Source organism: Gavia stellata, chromosome 1, assembly GCF_030936135.1.
Source record: "Gavia stellata isolate bGavSte3 chromosome 1, bGavSte3.hap2, whole genome shotgun sequence".
In the NCBI taxonomy this organism is placed as follows: domain Eukaryota; kingdom Metazoa; phylum Chordata; class Aves; order Gaviiformes; family Gaviidae; genus Gavia; species Gavia stellata.
Window position 1 is genome coordinate 93,545,255 of NC_082594.1, and position 22,280 is coordinate 93,567,534.

The 22,280-nt window shown below is 34.9% G+C and overlaps 1 protein-coding gene across 1 annotated transcript in view; it reads right to left on the reverse strand.

Annotated features, from left to right (window-relative positions):
• CFAP47 (cilia and flagella associated protein 47) overlaps positions 1-22,280 on the reverse strand; it is a 338,108-nt gene that overhangs the window by 230,103 nt on the left and 85,725 nt on the right. The window contains exons 34-35 of the mRNA XM_059824083.1: positions 6,906-7,003; positions 6,492-6,608 (exon numbers count right to left, since the gene is read on the reverse strand). Coding sequence (XP_059680066.1) covers positions 6,492-6,608; positions 6,906-7,003 — 215 coding nt within the window. The remainder of the gene's footprint in view (positions 1-6,491; positions 6,609-6,905; positions 7,004-22,280) is intronic.

Consider the following 22,280-nt stretch of genomic DNA (forward strand, 5'->3'; position numbering starts at 1 on the left):
TACCTATATACATATTAAATTCATCTTGCATTACATCTCACTAGGTAACCTCCAAATTTTCTTAATTTCCCTTCTGTTTTATTAAGACAGGTAGGAGGTTCCATAGAAGAGGCAGAACTGGAGCTCCCCTGGTGGCAAATCCATTGACTCCATGGAGCACAAAGGCAGGAAGAGTTACTGACTGCTTCCTCCCTCTTTTCTTGCCCCGTGTCCAGCCAAGCATCGCATCCTATCCCCAGCAGTTCTAGCACAGCTCCTTCTTTAACCTTCCAAAAGAGTGAGTATATCACTGGGCACTGATCTGAAGTTTCCCTGTCACTCTGCATAGTTTCCTAGATAATGCTTATCCTCATAATTCTTAAGATTCATATCATATACTCTTCATGCACTGATGTAATCATACGCTTCATCTTGTATTTCTATTTATTTCCATCACCACTGGTTTTTAAGGTTGGAATTTTAGGATGCACTTACTAGGCAAAGTAAAAAAGCTTCTTCTCTGCCAAAATGTTTAAACCTGAAGTCTGAAAAATATTCTGATGTTTTCCATTCACTTATCTCAGTAATGGCTATTGAATGTTAACAAGTATTTGTAGGAGAAGTTATTGCAACATATATAGCTGTGGTTTTACACCTCTACTGTTCATCTTTCCTGCATTTTCATTTAAGATAGCAAAGATGCCGGAGTAGGTTATCTGTTGAAGCCTTTCTTTTGCCACCTACTTCTACTCATTTACACTTAGATCAGAACTTATTCCCTCAGAAAACATTATTCTGTTTTATGCTGTGCTGAATTCGTAAAACTGCATTTGTGACATTAAAATCGACTACTCCAGGAACTAATATAAAAAAAAATAAAAATCAGTGTGCTTCATAACAACATTCAGCAGAAAATTCACATAGTCTTTATATATCATTTGCTTTAAAAAAATTCTGTGTCAGCAAACAATAGCAATTAATAAAGTTTAACAGATTTATGCCTTAAATTGTATCCATAATAAACTTTCTCAACTTATGAAAAAGCCTCTCACATTTCTTGAAGAGTTGGGTGCTTGCTTGTTAGCTTTTTATTTGTGCTCTAATGTTGCCTAGTTAAAGAACATGCTGAAGCTGACAAACTGGATAAGTTATTATACTTCAAATTCTAAATATTCCAAGTTAGGACTATATCAAAACTGGACAAGAAATTCAAGGGCTAGTAGATTGGTTCTATTGCAAAACCAAAGTTATTTAACTGTTCTAACACCGTCAGCTCTGTGCTCTTAATTCCATGACCAACTCTCCATGTTTTCAATCACCTGTATGTTACTAAAGCCTGGTCTTTAGTATTGCTGTTACTACTGCTCAGAAAACAGTTTGTAACTGCTTACAAATAATGCCTCTTGATTTTATTAAAATAGATTTATAATTTAATGCAAAAATTAAATGGCATTAACTGCGTCTAAGTCATTCCATGATATTTAGAAAATGCTGGCAGTTCTGTTTTATTAGCATAGCAGTGTAGTGGATTGATACTTCGAAAATATATTACAAACAAATATTAATCTATCTAGTTGGAAAAGGAAAAGAAAAAACAAATCAGGGTGTTTTAAATCCAAAATAATCACAGTAACTGTAAGCCGAAGTTCTGACACACAGAAAAGAGGAGAGAAAAACTTTATTAAAAGATATCAGGAAGAAATAGATCGCTGAACCACTTCTCATGGCAATAACACTCTCCATTTTCCTGAACATGTAATTATTAGTTAAATAATGCAATGAAGCAAACTATTCAACAGATGCAAAATTTATGTAAGAAGGCTTTCCCCTTCCCCCAAGCCTACGAAGCAATGATAAGAATAGACATCCTATGCCAAAGAGCAGCTTCTAGCAGGACACAAATAACAAATATAGAAAATGCTTGGAATCAGCGGCCATGAAATGTTACCTAGGTAACCAATTTAAACGAACAGTTGCAAATGACTACTGAAAATTATGGCAAAATTATTAAACAAACAGAAGGTAATAAAAATACTCTATTAAATTTCAGAAATAGAAAGCCATACATTAATCTTTATTAGTTATTTCCAGATTTGTAAGGCTTAAACATTGAACTGAAAAGGTAAACATATAGGAAACATCATTTGTGAACAAAAGGGGGTTCCTAAGTTTATATAGGCTTTGCTTATACGAGTGCAGCAGCCAAGTTTTCAATAAACCGAAAATCAATGTGAGAATAGAACAGTCAGCAAGTCTGAAAAAAAGATCAAGTATTCATTTTGGTGTCTAAAGAAAGCTTAAAAGTCTATATTTTTATATGTTTGTAATGTATACACAGATGAATATCCTTTTTAAAAGACTACATCTATCCTACACATATCCGGTTTCTTTTTAGAAATATACCACATGAGACCATTATCAGGTCCGAGTAATTTTCAATTGCTCTGATGGAAATAAAAAGTACCACTGATTTTGAAACATACGTTTCCTTTTCTTTTGCTTCCACAAGATGTTTACGGGGTGCCCAAGGATATAATATAGGTGAACTTAAAACTAGACATTCCTGAACAGATCACTTGTCTGTTGCAATTGCATATATTTCCATAGATCTCATCATGCCAGTGAATCATAGAATCATGGAATAGAATCATAGAACGGTTTAAGGTTGGAAGGGACCTTAAAGATCACATAGTTCCAACCCCCCTGCCATGGGCAGGGACACCTTCTATTAGATCAGGTTCCTCAAAGCCCCATCCATCCTGGCCTTGAACAGTTTAAAATCGTTTTCCCTCACCCTATCACTACACTTCCTGACAAAAAGTCCCTCCCCATCTTTCCTGTAGGCTCTGTTTAAGTACTGGAAGACTGCTATAAAGTCTCCCCAGAGCTTTCTCTTCTCTAGACTAAACAACCCCAACTCTCTCAGCCTGTCCTCCTAAGGGAGGTGCTCCAGCCCTCCGATTGTCTTCATGGCCCTCCTCTGGACCTGCTTGAGCACATCCATGTCTTCCTTATGCTGGGGACCCCAGAGCTGGCCACAGTACTCCAGGTGGGGTCTTACGAGAGCTGAGTAGAGGGGAAGAATCACCTCCTTCATCTGCTGGCCACACTTCTTTTGATGCAGCGCAGGATGTGATTGTCTTTCTGGGCTGCAAGCGCACATTGCTGGCTCATATTTGGTTTTTCATCCATCAATACCCTCAATTCCTTCTCCACAGGGCTTCTCTCAACCCACTTATTGCCCAGCCTGTATCCATGTTTGGGATTGGCCTGATCCAGGTGCAGGACCCTTACATTTGGCCTTGTTGAACTTCATGATGTTTGCACAGGCCCACCAATCTAGCCTGTCAAGGTCCTTCTGGATGGCATCCTTTCCCTCCAGAGTACCAACCACACCACTAAGCTTGGTGTCATCTGCAAACTTGCTGAGGGTGCACTCAATCCCACTCTCCATGTTCCTGACAAATATGTTAAATAATACTGGTCCCAGTACGGACCCCTGCTGGACACCATTCATCACTGGTGTCCACCGAGGCATTGAGCCATTGACTGCAACTCTTTGAGTGCGACCATCAGCCAACCCCTTATCCACTGAGTGGTCCACCCATCAAATCCATGTGTCTCCATTTTCGAGACGAGGATGTTGTGTGGAACAGTATCAAATGCTTTGCACAATATTATCAATACAGCTGAATTCCAGCCAAATGTTCTTTATCTAGTGCTCTGATTTATCAGGCTTACAGATCAAAGCAAACATTTGTGGCATCCATTTTTATAAGGATGCTTAAGAAGATTCAGTCCTTTACAACTCTCTTCAAGTGTTTTTCCAGAGTACCCTAGGAAAGATAAGTATGAGAAGATAATTGCTACTATAAAAAATAAAAGTAATTTTTAATTTTTTTTTCTCTTCTATTTTCAGAATTTAAGACCACACAAAAATATTAGATTCCTATCTCAGGCAGACCAAGGTATTTGCATTTACATTATAGATTGGTGGATAGACAGATACAGAGTTCTATCTGTATATTTGCAGTATCATACAAATTTTAGTCAAATAATGAAGAATTAGGAAAGAAACCCTTTTCCTTAAAGTTACTTTTGTCAGAGAGTTGACATATTTACCAAGCTAATAGCTCCTTACTAAAGTACAGGAAACTGAAGACAAAAAAGTGTTAATCATCTTTAGAGATGATTACAATGAAAGTATGACTGAAACATTAAGTGAAAGCCAGGAAGTTACCTTTGTAAGTGCATACAATAATCTGTAGACTACTTCAAGGAAAAATTCTTATATATACTGAAAATTCAAAAAATTCTATGAGGATGCATTTCTTTCCTGTATTGGCTGCTGACAACATCTTCTTTCTCTCTTTCATTTCAGACTCAAGTCTTGGGGTTACCATCTATCCCCCTTTCTTGCTTGTATGGCCATGTTATTGCCCAGTTTTACTGCTTTCTACTCCACAACAATGCTGAATTCCTCCCCTCATTTCAACAGAACAGCCACATTCTTTTTCAGCTTCTTAATACTTTCCGACTTTACTCACAACAGCTTCTATAGCTTGTTTGAAAATAGCCTCCCTTTTACTTGGTCCCAAATATAAATGTCAGTATTGTTGGCCCCAATTTTAGATCAGTCAGTAGCAAATTGAGTTCCTCTACTGGCTATCCCCAATCACTGCATCTTCTCTCCTAATCTATCTTTGTCATGTACATTCCCTCTGTATCATTGTTATTCACCATCCTATCTTGCAATATTTTGTTTTGGGCATTCAGTTGGATCATCTTCAAATCAAAGCATTTTGGAACTTAAAAATATCAGACAGAAAGAAAAAATACATAGAAAGTCACCATTAAAACTTCAAGGTTGAACTGTCAGTCATGATTAGAAAGTGGAAACAAAGAATTTCTTGCCCAAAGTACTCCATCTTAAGCCTATATCCTAATCTTTAAGAGGATTAAAAAGCCTTGAACTCCATTAGAGGTGTCATTTAAACTTGCAGCCAAAGTCTTCCAGACAGTTAAACTCCTTTTTTATTACAGAATCTTAGATTTTTAAAGTGATTGGAAGTGCCATCTATTCCAGACCTAATACGTGTCTCAGCTTGTGGTGTCACCACCATCACCACCATCACCACCATTAGTTAATGCAAAGCTGTCCTGAAAGTTCAGAATCAGCGATTACCTGATAGTCAAGAACTTTGCCAATACTGTTGCAATTTTAGCCTGCTAAATTTAAAAGACAAGACTATCAGAAAATTCCCAAATTAGGACAGTTCAGCAACAGGATTCATGTATTTTGCTGCTTTTATTGCTGAAGAACAAGAAGCTTAAGAAATTTAGACAGTAGTCTTAGAAAAGCATATATGAATTCCAATAAATCCATATAAAAAGTACCCTTTACCTTCTCTTCTTTTTTTTACTTCCCACAATATTTTGTTTGCATAACATGCCTTAGCTAGAATTAAAATACAGACCTCAAAGGTCCAAGATCTGTTCATTTTTCTGGTGTTGATTGATTATATAGCTTTGTTTAAATTCTTAGTCTGTACAGAGATGGACTTTTCCATGTATAAAAACACCAATACCTCAACAATATGCTGAACTAATAATATTGTAGTATTGTAGACATTGGAGTCTTAAAACACACTAAGTGCATTAAGGAGAATGTAATGGAGTTCTGCTTCCACCTTTAATGTGGTTAACTCCTTTTGCATATCCGGCATCCAGACTCTGCCTTCATGTGCTGAACTGCCTGTTTTTCATATTAAAAGCTGAGGCAAAATATGCCTTCATTTTCAGGATTATACCTAGATTATCTTTTTATGCTTCCTGTCAGTCACAAGTATACGAAACAGTAGATTTTCTTGGTTTAGCCTGTCATAGTAAAGCCATTTATAACAACATATCTGTATCAAGATGTGGGAGCAAGACAGTAGCTGATACAACTGGAAATAGCAGGGTTCTGGAAATAGCATCATATTCTTCCCAAAAAAGGATGTCAGAAGCTGACAGCTTACAGCGTTACTCTCACCAGCAGTCCAAAGTTAGTTAGTAACTTCTGTGTGCATCAAATCTGGGACAGAACCCTCATGGGCCTTCGCGATTAGACAGATGCACGTAAGTATCACCAGACATTCATATAATTTTTTTACCACTCCTTTTTATGTTTAAGTGCATGTTGTTTGTTCTTAAATATATTTTTTCTAAATTGCCTATAAATTCCACCCAGGTTTTCATTGTGTGATTTACGATGCTAAAATCTGAAATAAATTAATCTTATGTTCAGCTAGTTGTATATACGCGATTCCACAAAGCAAGGAATGATGGAAATTACTTGTAATTAAGTGTATTTATATGAAGCAGTATTTTGGTTTCCATCATACAGTAGCACATCATGAAACAAAACTGCTTCACTAAAATCTCACCTTAATTTGATGTACAATACTACTATCGTAAAAGTAAAAAAAAAAAAAAATTATATAAAGAACTGCTAGTATAAAATCATTTACCTTTATGTCTATAGCCAGACTGACAGCATGCATAGCATTCACAAGTATCAAACAGTTGTGCAGAAACTGTTCAGGAGTTCTTGGATTAGTATACATCCTTACAAAGTGAGTAGCAATCTAGAGAAGATGGAGAAATCAAACTCTTGATATTCCACTAAGCAAAATTACTATGTTTGTATTCTCACTCTTTTAACAATCCATAAGATCTAAATGTTGAGCTAAAATTCCCTACTAAGAATATACCCAAAGAAAAATTAATACTGAAATAATCACTCTGGACTTGCTAAATCTTGGGGCTTTTTTCTTTTTAAAAACCACATAAGCCAACAGTTCCAAAGGAAAATAAGGCCTGAATAAACCCATTTACATTAATAAACTGTATGAAACTTGCACAATATTAAGAAAAGTCCTTACCAAATATGGACAATAAGCTGCCAGCTGTGCTGCCAATACCAGCCCATCTAGAAGATCTCGGTCAAAATTTACTATCCATCTCACTGGTGGTACTTCACCTGATTTAAAAACAGAGCAAAATGAATTAGACTCTTCTCCCCTGAGATGCCTAATTTTATTCTAGATGGATATGATGAATATTTGAAATGATTGAGCAGAGGAAAGAACAGAAAAAGGAAACATCCATTCACATGTAGAATTTCCCAGGCATAATTCTCTTCTAGAGCCATTGCTGAAAACATGAAAAATCTCAGCTAGAATATTATTCATACACTCTGATACAGCTTGTAAGAGTATTTATCACAACAGAAGAGAAAGCAGGTAAACTGAACTTAACCTCACTGATTAGGAACCTAAACATGTAAATTGTTTTTATTTTTATAGGCAAAACATTCATAGGGCTACTGAAATTCACAAAAATATGCATGAATCCTTTAAAGTTACAATGCTTAAGCACATAAGAAGGAAAAGGTTATTAATTTTCATTAATGTCATATTAAATTATTTGGCGTAAATGCAATACAAATGGAAGCTAACAGCTCAATTCCTGCAGCATAGATCACTACTTCTACAATTGTGCTGTAAAGGTCTATGCCTCACAAGGTTAGATTATTTTTTATATTTTTAATGTTTTTACTTAACATAAAACTGATAATTAAGAAAGTAAATATAGTTTACGTATTAGTATTTCTTATTTGAATCATTTCATATCTTAAATATTTAACACAGCATTTAAACAACAGACTTGCTCTTAAGCATCATAATAAACCATAGGAAGAATACAGTCATTTGAAAACTCTCAACCTGAGATATTCTCTAAAAAAAGTTACCGACATACCAATAACTAAGTGTTTTAAATCACTGCCTATACCCTATTACTGGTACTTTGTTCTCCAGACAATATGCACTTTGTGAAGCACGAATACAGAGAAGCTGATCCTTTTTTAAGGAGACCAGTCTGGTCACAAATATTCAAGTACTGAGTCATGCCTTCTCTGTTGTGTTATTTGCACTTTCTTCCAACTTCTACTGCAAAAATACCTATTGCTTAGTTTTCTTTGTTTTCATTACTGTCTTAGGTCCAACCTCCCAGATTTAGGGAACACTTTGGACTTCAGCCACTGGCAAGTTTTTCAGATAGACTGGGATCATGCTTTCTCATATAGGAAAAATTATACAGCTTTTATTTCACTGTACATCCAGAGAGTGTATGGTCTACCAAGTTTGAAGCTTCCTAAATTGAAAAAAACCCACTGATATGCTACATAATCTGAGATGATCCAAAATCTCCTACATGTTATAAACACATAAACATCTTACTGTTATAATATAAAGAAATGTTGTGTTCTTTCAAAAACACTACCATTAAAAGATTAAAAAAGTTTGTAACACTGAACTGTTATGATAGTAATATAACGATGTTCAGAACAGTCCACTATCTTCATTAGCAAAAGAAGAATTTGGAGACACCAGTACTTGACATAGAAATAATTTAAAAGAACAGAAGCATGAAATGTTTCACCAGGTTACACATTTCAGACCTTTATTTCAAGTCTGTCCTTATTAAGAGCTTCATTCTACAAGACCGAACACATGAAAGCAGGGGCACCAATATTTTAAAGGTCTCTGCCTTTACAGAAAGAATACTGTAAACTAACTGAAAGTTCAAGAAAGAGAAAAGGATAGATTTTCTATGCATTTGGAATACAATGGTCTCATTTAGTGATCAAGAAAGCTGAATCTTTTGTTCTCACAAATTAGGTGTATCACTTCAATCAGTGTTACTAAGGGTTTTAAACTTGAGACAGTATTTTTGACTATATTGTATACCCTATGAACAACAACTATCAAAACCACACTGACTACAAAAGAAAGTGGGCTGTTGTATATTGAAAATTATTAAACTTCTTAAGGTAACCTTATTCACTCCTAAGTACCTTCAGACATCGGCCAGGCTGATGTAACCAAGCAAGTTATTGTCCAAAAGCCAGGCCACAAATCCAAAAAACTGGAAAAAAAATTCCTGATCTTAAACTGAAATGGTGGTAACCACTCCATGTAGTGTTGAAGACACTATGAATCTTCAAAATGGTTTTCTTTTAGTAGCACTTATTTTATTTGAGTTTATACCTCCTCAATTGCCTTTACCCACCTACTTTTGTTTGATATTAAGTATGATTGCAAAATTGTAATTAGTGACAGGGAAAAAGTAGCTAGAGATGCTGCTTCTAATCTCAGGTCATAATTTATCAACATCAGCTCAAGTAACTTCAGTTGGTCCCCCAAGAAATACAGTTAAACCAACTTTGCAAATAAGTAGCTATCATCAGCGACAGGTATAAATTAGGTTATGGAACTCCTCATTTATACTGAACAAACTAGTTGCAAGCTTACAAAATCATTCTACGGTGCTGTAAATATTATGCTTCAGACTAAATTTAAAAGATAAACTATTCAAGAACCAAATATAAGAAATGAAATAACCATGGGGCAAATCATTAAATAGGAAGTGCATTCAGATGGAATCCTATATTAATGCAAAGTAAATATGCCAAATTATAATCTCAAATAAAAATTAATTCCAGGAAAGACTGAATTTTAAGTACTTGCTTTCATAAAATAAGCTAGCTAACACACAAGAGAATTTTATCAAACTGTGACTTTGTATGTCATAGAAGAGTGAAATTCTTACAGGATTTTCAAAGATTGTTCATGTATATCCAGAAGTAAAATTTTGATGTGCATATGTTTTGCACCAGGAGTGCTGATTTATTATGATCCCACTAAGACAGACACTCAGACTTCATAAAGTATGACAGCCAGCTACTGGAGCTAATGCTGTAGGGAAAAGGAGGTTATTATAAATAACCTTACGTCCCTTCAGACACTGGGAACCCCAAGCTGTGCAGCATTGGAACTGACCTCCAGTCAGGATGCAGCACACTGTACAGATGCAGTCTGTGGGAGGGTTCGCTCTTATAGGATTTTGTTAAAATAAATCAATTCTGCTTTTCATTTCTACCATCAGATAAAAAGGATGTTCACATGAGAACTTGGTGCTGCAGTTTTAGTTAGACAAGGACACACTGGTGGCATAATCACCGGTATCAAATGGGAGCTGCCTACAGGCTCCTCTGTTACAATTAGCTGGCTAAGTTTGTCCTGTAGCCAAGGCATATGCATAGCGCAGCACAGGTCTGCACCTACTCAAGTTAACCGTTATCTGGATCACTGGAATAATTCTAAAAAAATTATCAGTGGATCATTCAGAAAAAAAAACCATACTCTGTAGGGAAAGGTCCTTCTTTGTGGCATAAGCACCATATAAATAGCCTCAGAAGGATTTGGCGTGCTATCAAGAAAGTAATATACACTTAAAATGACCTTACAACCTGCTGCTTTTAGCAGCAGTCAGTTCAGACTTCTTTTTTTTAATTTCACGCTCATGTACAATGACGTGGCAATAAAGATGTTATTTAGTCTAATTTACTAAGCACTAGAGATTTAACATTAGTCCTACAAAATACTTTCAAGCAGGGTGCTAGAGATTATTTCTTTAACTGCTACAATAAACACTCTGCTGCAGTGGAAAAAAGAACATATCAAAAATTCAGTGGGAGAGTAATTAGAATATTAATAACTAATTACACTTAAAAAAATAAATTCAACCTACAACAAACTCCTGTACCATATTCTAAGCAAAATCTGTCTTTCATGACTCTTTTGTTCATTTATAGAATACAGATGCCTCAGCATCCGAAAAACTTGCCTATCACTTCATATCAACTATTTGAAGATACTTCAGCATATTCATATAGCTCTAGTAAGAAAGAATAGGAACAGATGCTGCACAACTTACCAATAAAGGCATGTAAAATCTGAGCTTAACTCTGTGACATTTATAATGATTTTAGTTTGCCACTTCTTCAGTGTGGTGATGTTTAGGCTTGGCCCAAAATCCCTTATTGTTTCTTATTCATGCTGTAAAGTGACTTCAAACATTATTTCAAATGAAAGAAAATATCAGCAGGTCAATGAGTTTGTAAGACAATGGCTGCTGCTGCCCACACCTCTGTCTGCAATGCTCTGTCTCATTACACTACTCAGTCTCTTCCCACCATTCTCTGTTTATACATCCAATTACATTCAACAAGATGGCTTTCACAACAGTAAGATCTTTGATCTAAACAGGTGTAACTTTCACCAATATCTTCCCCTTCCCTCCCCCCCAAAACCTATTCACCATATCAGAAGACAGATGGAAATCTTACTATAAATGAATTATTATATAAAATATGGTCTTTCATATATTAATTATATTAATAATTACACTATTCATAAACAGTCTCTTTTCTTCTCAAAGGCCCTAAAGTGTCAGTTTTTTCCATTTCTATTATTAAAAAGTAAGCTGTAAAAGTTTAAGTAAAAGAACTGGCTTAAAACGACAGATAAACTCTCTTCTCCATTTTACAGAAAACAGCGTTTCTTCTAGAACATTAAAAAAAAAGTTATTTCAAATTACTATCTAAAAAGTCTCCTTTTCTGAACAAAGTTTTAATTCAATTTAGACTTCAAATGATGGTTCTTTTATTGTCATTGCTTCATAAATATGAACAGAAAACTAAATCAATTTACATGTTATTCTAAATATTCATTAAATGTATGTTCAGTTAAAAAAATATCAAATATCAGTATTTTAAACAGGATTAGAATTAAAATTTCATTTTCTGTAAGTTTTCAAATAAAAATTAAAACATTCATTTATAAATTTATAAAGAAAAAAATCACAGTCAGAATTAATTTTTTTCCTATTGTTTAACCAAAACAACTTTTTTTCAAGCAGAAAACTCAAAGTTTAAGGGTCCTTGATAATTCTGGAGGGCTAGGTACCAAAGATGAAATCTGACTGGTTACATAACATCTCCCTGTTACCTATGACAGGAACAGAACACAGTAAATATGGGCCTCAACATCTAAATTGGGACAATATTAATTTTAACTAAATTCAGACCTCCATTTTACAAATATCTACAGTAGGAGACGTTAATTTCATCCCAACTCCTTGATAAATTGCTTGCAGTTATTTAAAAAATATTTGATGTAGTCATTGCAAAAACAAATACTTTAAAAATAGCAAAATACATTTTTAAAAGCTTACTTTTTTCCTAAAAAGTTAGTCTTTCTAATATAAATGCATCATACTATTGATTGTAGTTGGGACCTATAAAATTCAATACTCTTTCTGTCTTTTTTTTATTTTATTAATAGAACTCAGACTCACTCTCAGCACACAATATTGGTATTTTTAATAAATCACTATTTCCTCATTTTTATTTTTAACTTTTTAAGACTAACTACTTCTTCTTTCATTTTAAATTAGGTCCAGTATTGAATTTTTCTTGTGGTTACTCATCTAGATTGATTTGCTCAGCCTGGTTACGGAAACTCATTAAACCAGATGCTTTGATCAAAAAGTAAACGTTATTGTTTATCCTATTTTCACTTTAAATCTTACTTTAAGCGTACCATTAGCTACCATTAGGCTTCTGGTGGAAATATCACTTGAGCACACTTAAGCAATACCAGTTGTCCCTACCACCTATGTACTTCCTTGTATCTCTACTAATCCTTTCTTTCATGCTGGTAGAATAATGTGTGGCAGCAAAGTGGGTGTGGGAACAAAGCTGGCTTAAAAAGAAAGGGCAAAATATTTTTTTGCTTTTTAATCTGAATCACGCCAATCTGGTTTACCATGCAGCCACATAAATGGCTGCGCCTATGGAAATGAAACAAGGTAGCACTATTGTTTAAAAAACATTTATTGAACTGCACTTTATAGCCTATGTAAATCAGAGCATGAAGAAAAAAACACATGAAGTTGGAATATTTTCCCATTTTGACTAATTAAATACTTTTATAAGTATTTTTTGTTGTTTTCCAGTTAATCCTTCTACTATCAATCAACCTACTTAACTCAAATACTTGTGAATAAATTAGTCACAAAACATAATGTATTTTTCCTAATTACATCAAATCTAGCAGAAAATCTGCCAGCTAACCACTCTAAAACAATTAAGTTTTTAAATATTATTACCCACTGTTAGTAGATATAAACAATGGAAATCAAAAGTCTTACTCAGGATATCTTATTTTCCTCTAAGCATATAAATGTATTAAATTTCATTTGTCTTGGTACTTGTTGGGAAAAAAATAATTAAAAATTACTAATGGATCTTTAAGATAAAGATTCTCACCCCATGTCGTGATGAAAACCTGACTGATGGGTGTTGTAGGCCAAAAATAGTTTAAATCATGAATGCTAAGATGTAGCAGATAACTCTGTGTGGTTGGGGGGGAAGGGGGAGAGGAAACTGTCCAAAATTGAACTTCTGAATTCTGAGACATATTCCTCCTACTTGCCAGCTGCATCACATATGGGCTGGTTGCAAATTTAGATAACACCTAGACTAAAGTGGCATGTTCTGAATCCTCCCATTAATGAAGAGGTGTGAGACAGATGCACAAATTAGGCTGATCACGAGTTGTGCTCCTTCACATATACTATTTAGATTGGGAAAACTGGGAACTTGGAGTTATGGAAAGAAGAAGAGGACAAAAAGAAGCATTCCCAAAAAGAAGCAGTGGTCCTGAAGAGACAACAGAGGACTGGGAAGAGGGTGAAGAAGTTCCTAACTGGAGGAAAGATCTTGGAAGTGGTAGAACATCCTGAAGATCTGAGAGATGCATAGAGACAAATGCCAGCAGGTGCCCAGGGACTTTGGAGAGTGACACCTGAGACTGGTAACTATGAGCAGCAGCACAGCATGAATTGGCATGACTTTTGCCTGATCTTCTCAGACCAGTAGCAACCTCCCGGCCAGGGAGGGAATTTGAGACCTTGTGAGCATAGCGCTGTGTGGAGTGACTGAGTGTGTGAAATTATCAAATAGGATAAGAGCTCTGACCTTGCTGGTTCTCCAATAAACCCCAGTATCCTGATCCATCACAGGCTGTCATTTAGTCTGTCTCACCCACGACAATAGGTGAAAATACTTCATAAAAGAAAGTAATCAAGTGGGATTAACTTGGACTGGATGTGCAGTCAATCTTATGTAGTGTACTCAGATATTTACTATGGTATGGAAAGCTAAAATATTGCAAGAGGCCTCTGTAAGTGATCTAAAAGTAGTTTTGTTTCAGTTGTTGATCCCACTCAACACTGAAGGAAGTAACATTCATAGTCAATTCACTGATTTGGGACTAACTTAATCCCTGAATTTATTTATTTTTAAATGGCAATTTTATTTTTAACTTGTAATAGCATCATGTGGTATGCATGCAGTAACCAAGTATAACAGCATTATCCTCATCTTTCTTGTGACAGGTTAAATAAACTCTTGAAGACACACTGCTTTCTTTTTTCATGACACATTTCTAAATAGAAGCAGCAAAGTTTTGCCTTTGGCATTCTAATTATTTATTTCCATAATTTTTTTTTATTATTTTAAAAGTCTAGATCCATTGAGTTTTTAAAAATTTTATGGCATCAATTACTTAATACATAGTCTCACTCCTAATTCATCCTGAATGTAGAAAAAATCAGATTTGTCAAAACCAAAATTTATGTGGGAATGTTTTCAGGTTTAGGTGTTTTCCCTCTCTTCTCCCACAAAGAGAAAGAAAAGAGCAAACTATCTTTGCTGTCACTCCTTGGGTCGGATTTGTTCTTCACCTGACAAATCAATAGCACACAAGGCTACAAGGTTTTTGCAGTGCTTTTTTGCCAAAATCTTTCTTAGTTTTCACTGAAACAGAAATAAATATTTTTACATTTGTATGATTAGTTTTGAAGCCTCAAGATTTTTTGCAGGATATGAAAACTATTTTCCTAATAGAGATAATCAAGAAAATATCTGTAACAATTCTACATGAAAATTACAGCCAACCTATTTCTTGGCAGAATAGCAAGCTACAGTCACCATAAACTCCTCTAGGTCAAATTTTGTCTGTTTGACAGGTAGAAGATACAGTGGACAAAGAAGAAATACTAGACATTTTAACTTCAGTAAGATTTTGGTCACATTCTTTCTCATAAGGAAGCAAGGAAAAGGTAGTCTAGGAAAAAGGTATTGTTAGGTGGAACACAAAACTCACTGAAAAACAGTAAGCCTAACTATCAGCTGCCCGCAAATCAAACTGCAAAGTCCTAGAGTGTATACTATTCAATATTTTAATTTGCAACTGGGAAAATAGCATAAAACTACCTTAGTCCAATCTGGTGATAATATAAAGTAGGTTAAAGAATTGATTCTGGGAACAAGAATGGATTGCAAGTACTCATGAGGAAAGGACTATAATTCAAGCTCTTGAACAATTGGAGTAATGATCTGAAACAAATGGGATGAAATCCAATAATGATGTGTGCAGTGTACTACACTTAATTAAGAATAATTCATTACACAAGTACTAGATGGAAAACTGGATAGATGGAAGTTCTGCAGAAAATAATCTGGAGATAACAACAAATCTCATACCGTTGCAGAAAAAGCAAATACTTTGCTAGGATGCATAAATAGGAGATTTGTATCTTAAGCAGATAGACTGATCCTTTCACTTCTATTCAGTTCTAGTAAAGTCTCATCTGGTATAAAATCCTGTAATTGGCACCAAACTTCAAGAAAGACAGGGATCGGCTAAGAGAGTTTACCAGAAAACAAACGACCTGAGTACACAGAAAGACTGAAAGAACTGAAATGTTTTGCCAAGAGGGGGAGAGGGAGTAACTGAAACAGAACATAATAACATGCAAATATGTATAAAGTTACTAAAAATGCAAAGATGATCCATGGCACACCACATTTTAGTAGAGAAATGTGGAAATTTTCGGTTAGGTTAGACAACAGGAAAATCTTTCAAATGGAAATGAGTGGGAAATACTAGCAGATATTGCCTGAAGTGGACCATGGAATCTCCTTTTTCAGAGATTTTTATGACAGTCTAGGCAAATTCCTGTCCAGTGCACTACAGGTATAGTCAGTTTAGTCTTTGCACATGACAATGAAACAGATTATTTCTCTTCTCTTTCTCCCTTTCCTACCTTCTGTGCTTCACTGTGGGGTTTTTTCAAGTTTTGCTTTTATTAACTGTTCCATCAGTATGCTTTATCTCACTGACTTAATAAAACTGGTTTATACCTGCTTTGTGCTGCAAAACACCAGAAATGTGCAATTTACTTTCCACTATCACCTTTTATTCCAGTTCCTTCAATGTTTTGAAGTCACCCTTTATGCCTCCCATAACACACTATTCTATCCCTCACCAAACGTAGAAAAAGATCCATTTTAAGAGAAACATTCACAAAAATATTTTTCTTTTCTTTTTTTTTCTGTAACAAAGTATCTCTTTGAAGATAGATGGTAGTGTTTTTATTTAAAGAAACACCCCAGAAAAATGGCTAATTGGATCAAGACTTCCAGCAATCTTTGAAGCCATTGTTCCCAATGGTTATGAAGTCAAACATGTCACTGTTTCAAAATAGCTAACATCCCACTGCTAACAATGAAAATGAAATCTTTAAAGCTGTTGGCCCCTCTTCTGAAAACCAGGAAGAAACAATATCCCATCTTATTCTAAATAGATACATGAAGGTACTCTTCGGCATCAGTCCCACAAAAAAAACAGTACAAAATTGTTGGCAAGCCATAATCATGATCTTCTTTCAGGTATAAGAACACTGTTTAGCCCTCCCCAAAATACACTACACTACTTTCGTCCTGGAAAAAATGACAGTGAAAAATTACCGTTAATCTTAAAAGAAAAATTCTAATAGAAAAGGAAAAAAAGTTGTAACAGAAGTATGATGTATTGGTATTATCTGGATAAGACCATCCAGAAAGAACAAAATGGTCTTATACCAAGCATTAAAACACTTAAAGGATCAACTTTGGTTTAATCTACTAAGGTTAAGAGTTATTTTATATAAAAAAGTAACAATAGCAATAAATCTTTAAAGAAAGTACTGTATATCTTGTGAAGCTGTTCTGCTGTTTTCACAAGCAATAAAAAAGCTAAATTCTTGCAATCAGTTGCAAAATCAACTGATATATGTCTAAGGAGGCACAACAGATGTCTTCAGAAATTATAAATCTGTTATATAGCCACAAGCAATGTTTTCAAATTCTGAGTTACTGAAAATCAGAGGAAAAATATATATAGGGTTAGGCTAATATTCTATAAGACTTTCCAAATAAACCTAACATATTCACATAAAAATCTTGAAACTGATGACCTTTAATGATCAAAGGTATGAAATGGTGCTTAATAAGAAATTAATAAGTTAGACTACAGAACTACAAAGGAAAAGTAACAATTGAGTAGTGATATGAGAGCAGTCTATATACGTAGGCGTGACCTTGAGAATGAGAACCAGATATTATTGTTAAACAGCTCAGTGGAATACACAAATCTGTCAGTAAAGGAAGTACCAAATTACAGTATTAAGTGGAAAACAAAATATTTTACATACAGTATAATTTTAAACCTACTTACTGCTTCAGATTGATGTGATGCTAGAAGTTTGCACAGGTTCAAAGTACAATTAAACAAATTCACAGAACAAAAATCTAGTACAACCTTACAGAAGTACCACCTTCACCTCAAGTAGTCTTGAATTTCAAATCAGGAAGTTGCAGAGTATGTATAAAGTATTACTATATGTTTGCACTGTTACTCTTGTCTAAGCGTCTTCTATTGGATGTAGAATACTGAGCCAGATAGACCTTTAAACTACCACAGCATGTCCTTTTTAATGTAAATTACTCCAGCAATAATGGTTTATAATATTATATAATAACTTCCTATTCTGGGATCTGAAAATCTCTGGAGCTAGAACTAATCTATAGCTATAATCATGCCTATAGTCCTGTTTCAATAGCTTAAATCTGGTACTGAATAATACATTTACAGAAGCAATATGTAGCAATAACCTTTTCTGTAAGTGCTGACATTAGAACCAGGACAAGGTTTAAAATGATGGTACTGAAGTACACAACACAGAGCATAAGAAAAATGAGAGGAAATATACCTTTGAATACTCTTTGAAAAAAGGCTATTATGTTTTTCCCAAAATGTATTTAGGATTAATAGAATGATAATGTATCTATGTTCAGCACATACAGCACGTGAGGCTACGTTTATCTTAACATGGAAAACAAGAAGTCTTTTATTAGAGACTTGTAGGCAAATTACAGTTCCTACTTCAGGCAGGATGTTACAATCCTTGCTCATCGAAACTGATAATTATTCTTCTAAGAACTCCTGAAATATCAGGGACAGATCAATTTAATACCACTGACAATTCATAATAATTCTAAGCAGAAAAGTTCAAGAAGCACCACTGGGGCAATGACAAAAAACCAGATACACTCATGTCTCATTTATGCCCATCTGTTGCAGAAGGCTTTTACCCTGCGGCATGAACATTTACCTTTCTGCTCCTAATAAAATTGTCCGATCATCTTGCACTATCTACACAATTCTGTTTTATTTTCACTGATTCTTATCCCAAATAATATCTTAAATTGACAATTCCTTAGGTTTTTATGCATCACATTAGAATAGTGTTACCTTATATCTGTCTCCATTTTGTTGCTTTTCAACAGAAAGTTTCCATTTGTAAAGAGAAGTGAATGGTACTAAAAGCTCTTGATTAAAATGTCACCTTCAACACTATTTTTTTTTATCATGGCATTTCACTTATAGATCACTTTGATTTAAAATGCAATAAATCACAGTAGTTCTTTACAGCATACCTGGCTTCTATACTGGCTTCAGAATGAATACTATAATCCCTGCATCATCTTATTTAGTAAAAAATAAAGGAAAAAAAAAAAGTTAAATACTGTTCTCAATGAGTCTAAAAAGGTAAATTAAACATGGAGTTTTGCTTATTTCTGAACTGCATATGAACTTACAACGCAGGAAAATAATTCTTTTTCTTTCTATCACATAAAAACCTGATATGGTCTTGTGGGTTTTTCAGCTATAGGGAATGAGATATGACACAATTCTTAAACATGAAATATTCAGGTTGACTAAGAAGGGCGAACAGAACAGGAAAGCCTACTTATTGGACTTCGTATTTACATATTGTGTTTCACTCTTATGTTCTGCTGTGCAAATCATGAAATATAACACAGAAAATGGTTAAAAGTTATGCTAATTTAAATTTCAGGAAATTTCCAGGACTTACCACTCAAGAGCAATGTTCTCTCATAATATTTTGTTGGAAGGCAGACATGATACTCATGATGGCAGTTCAGTAGATAGTCACTTCCACTTCTTTAATTCAACTTTTTATAAAGTGTGCAAAAAGCAAGATTTGTTCTTTGGGAAAAGCCTGTTTTGCAGAGATTTTAACTGAAAGAAATCTTATATGGAATTAAATAAGATTCTTCCCTTCTATCCTTCAAAGATAAAAATGTCCTTCAGCTTTTGTTTCTCAATTGCCTGTAAGAACTATCAAATTGAGAAGCAAGAATTAAAGGACTCCATAAATACCCTTCCTAAAAACTGGGGAGAGGAGAGAGAAGAGAAAAAAGAAAACAAGGGAAAGAAGAGAGTGTGCTTTTTAATTGCTGTACTAGAAACAACTTAAGTAAATGTTCTAGAGAATCAGTTTTAAAACAAACAAGAATTCTACTTAATTCTCATACAGTTTCGTGAAGACATGTCATTTCACACTAAAATCTCTCCTTCTTCAACCTTTTTACTGCAGATGCCATGCTAAATTGATATCAAAATTTAAAAAAAAAAAAAAAACCCAACAAAAAACCTACCTCAATTACAGTTAAGTGAATAAAATGTATCAAATCCAAAACTTTGCTACTTGAAAGTAAGAATCTTGAAAGATGCTACTATGCCTAACATCGTCAGACAAACCTACGTTGGCACTGGATTAGCACTTCTCTTTCCTCTTAAGCAGTATTTCCATTCTAAGCAGATTTTCCAGTAAAAAGAAGATGTATCTACTCTGGAAACAGCTCTTACATCTCAGACTCAGGTTGATTGTTCAGATGTTGTTCAATTTACTGGCTGTCATATTCTCTAATAATTTTATATTAATTGTAGAATTATCTACTCTTTTCAAGATCTTCCTGGGATACATTCAAGAAAATGCCTTATTTCCCAAAACATAATTTATCTTTTTCACCATGGCAAGAATCATAATTAGTAAGGAAGTGACATACAGCTTCTCAGGTGGCAATTTAATTCATTAATTTACAAACTTTTCTTCTGTTTAGGAAGTACAGGTTTTGAATTATAGCATTTCCATACTCTAGCAACTTTTTAAGCATCTTTCCTGACTCTTATTTTTTCATACTATTAGCAGTTAGTCTTTCAGAGATAAATGTTGAAAAGAAATGTGAAGATAAGGAATGGTAGAAGGTCAACTGAAAATTTATTACACTCAAATAACTCATGCTTCCTCTCCTATCATTACTCTTGCCCATATAATGCCTTAAGTGGGCACTGAATCTTACATTTCATGTATAATTAAGGTCTCAGCAAAATAGGCGAAGTTGCATTTTACAGTTTTACAGCATTTGGTCTCTAGTTTCAACATAGCTTTCCATTTTATGGTCAATAAGACATATTACAAGCCTGCCTTCCCAAAACATATGCCAAGCTGCTTTTAAAACATATTTATTTTCTAGTAGCAGTAAGGACAGAAGACGTGGAGATAGTAAACGCCTTGCTAGTGTTGTTTCTAAGCTATTGAGATTTTAATTCTTGTAAGAGAAGAGTTCTGATGAATGACAGTTATCTTCAACTGTAGTAGGAAGTAATAAAGACGTATATTTAAAACATTTCTGCACTGCAGTAGCTTAGGCTTGGCTCACTGTCACATTTCACTTTAAGTAGCTTCAGTATCAAAGCAAAGACTGAGAACTGTGGCCTGGACAGATCTTCATTTATTTAGTAGGAATGGATCACCCAACAGACTAGTTTGAGCTGAAAGCAGCTCCATGGTCAAGACATCTTGCTAGTCGGGGCTAATTATTCAAAGCAGAGTGTTTGGATGATAATATGCAGGCGCATAAATGTTAAGTAAAAAGTGGTAATTGCTCTCTGATCTGGACTGTAGCAAGAATAAAAGAACTAATCGTTCTCCTAAAATTAGTGATATTAAGCAAATAATAACAACAAAAACTCACATAAAATTGAGGATATTTGGGACTTTCAGTTGGGTTGTATGAACATTTACTGCACTTTGACTGACTTTTTCCTTATGACACTTCTAACTGTTCCTCTGAAAAAGCCTGTTTAAATGCTTAATTTAAGGCTAACATGATTAAAAATGTCACAATATCTAAGTACAAATTTGATGATTAACCTTAACATGATAAAATTTAAAAGAACAGCAGTATATCAGCATATTAAATCTGCTGAGTTATATAATTTCTTCTCCAGTGTATGATCTTAAAAAACAAATTCAGTGTAATGACCTCTGAGGTACATCACTGGTCACCAGCCTCCAGCTGGACTTTGTGCCACTGACCATAACCCTTTAAGCGTGGCAGTTCAGCCTAATTTCAGTCCACCTCACTGTCCTCTTATCTAGCCTGTATTTCATCAGTTTGTTTATGAGGATGTTACAGGCGGCTGTTGAAAGCCTTGCCAAAGTTGAGATAAACAACATCCACTGCTCTCGATCTGTTCACTGAGGTAGTCATGTCATTGTGGAAGGCAATCATGTTGGTCAAGCATGATTTCCCCTTTGTAAATTCACGCTGACTACTCCCAAACAATTTCTTGTCCTTCATATGTTTGGAAATGGTTTCCAAGATTATTTACTCCATCACCATCCCAAGAAACAAGATGAGGCTGACTGGTATCTCCCTGGATCCTCCCTCTTCCAGATAGGAATGACATTTGCTTTCGTCCAAACCTCTTCCAAACTTCCCCCCTATTGTCCTGACCTTTCCAAGATTACTATGTGTGGCCTCGCAATGACACAGGCCAGCTCCCTCAGCACTTGTTGGTGCATCCCACTGGGACCCATGGACTTGTGTTTGTCCAATTTGTTTAAGTGGTCCCTAATCTGATCCTCCTCCACCAAAGCTAAGTTTTCCTTGCTCCAGACTTTCCCACTCATCTTGAGGGGCTAGGATTACTCAGTGCCAGTCTTGCCAGTAAAGACTAAGGCGAAGGCATTGAGTACCTTAGTCTTTTCTGTGTCCTTTGTCATCAGATCTTCTGCCCCATTTAGCAGAAAGAACAGCACAGTACAAAACAAGAACACCAATTCATTTTGAGGCAGTAAAAGCAAAAAAG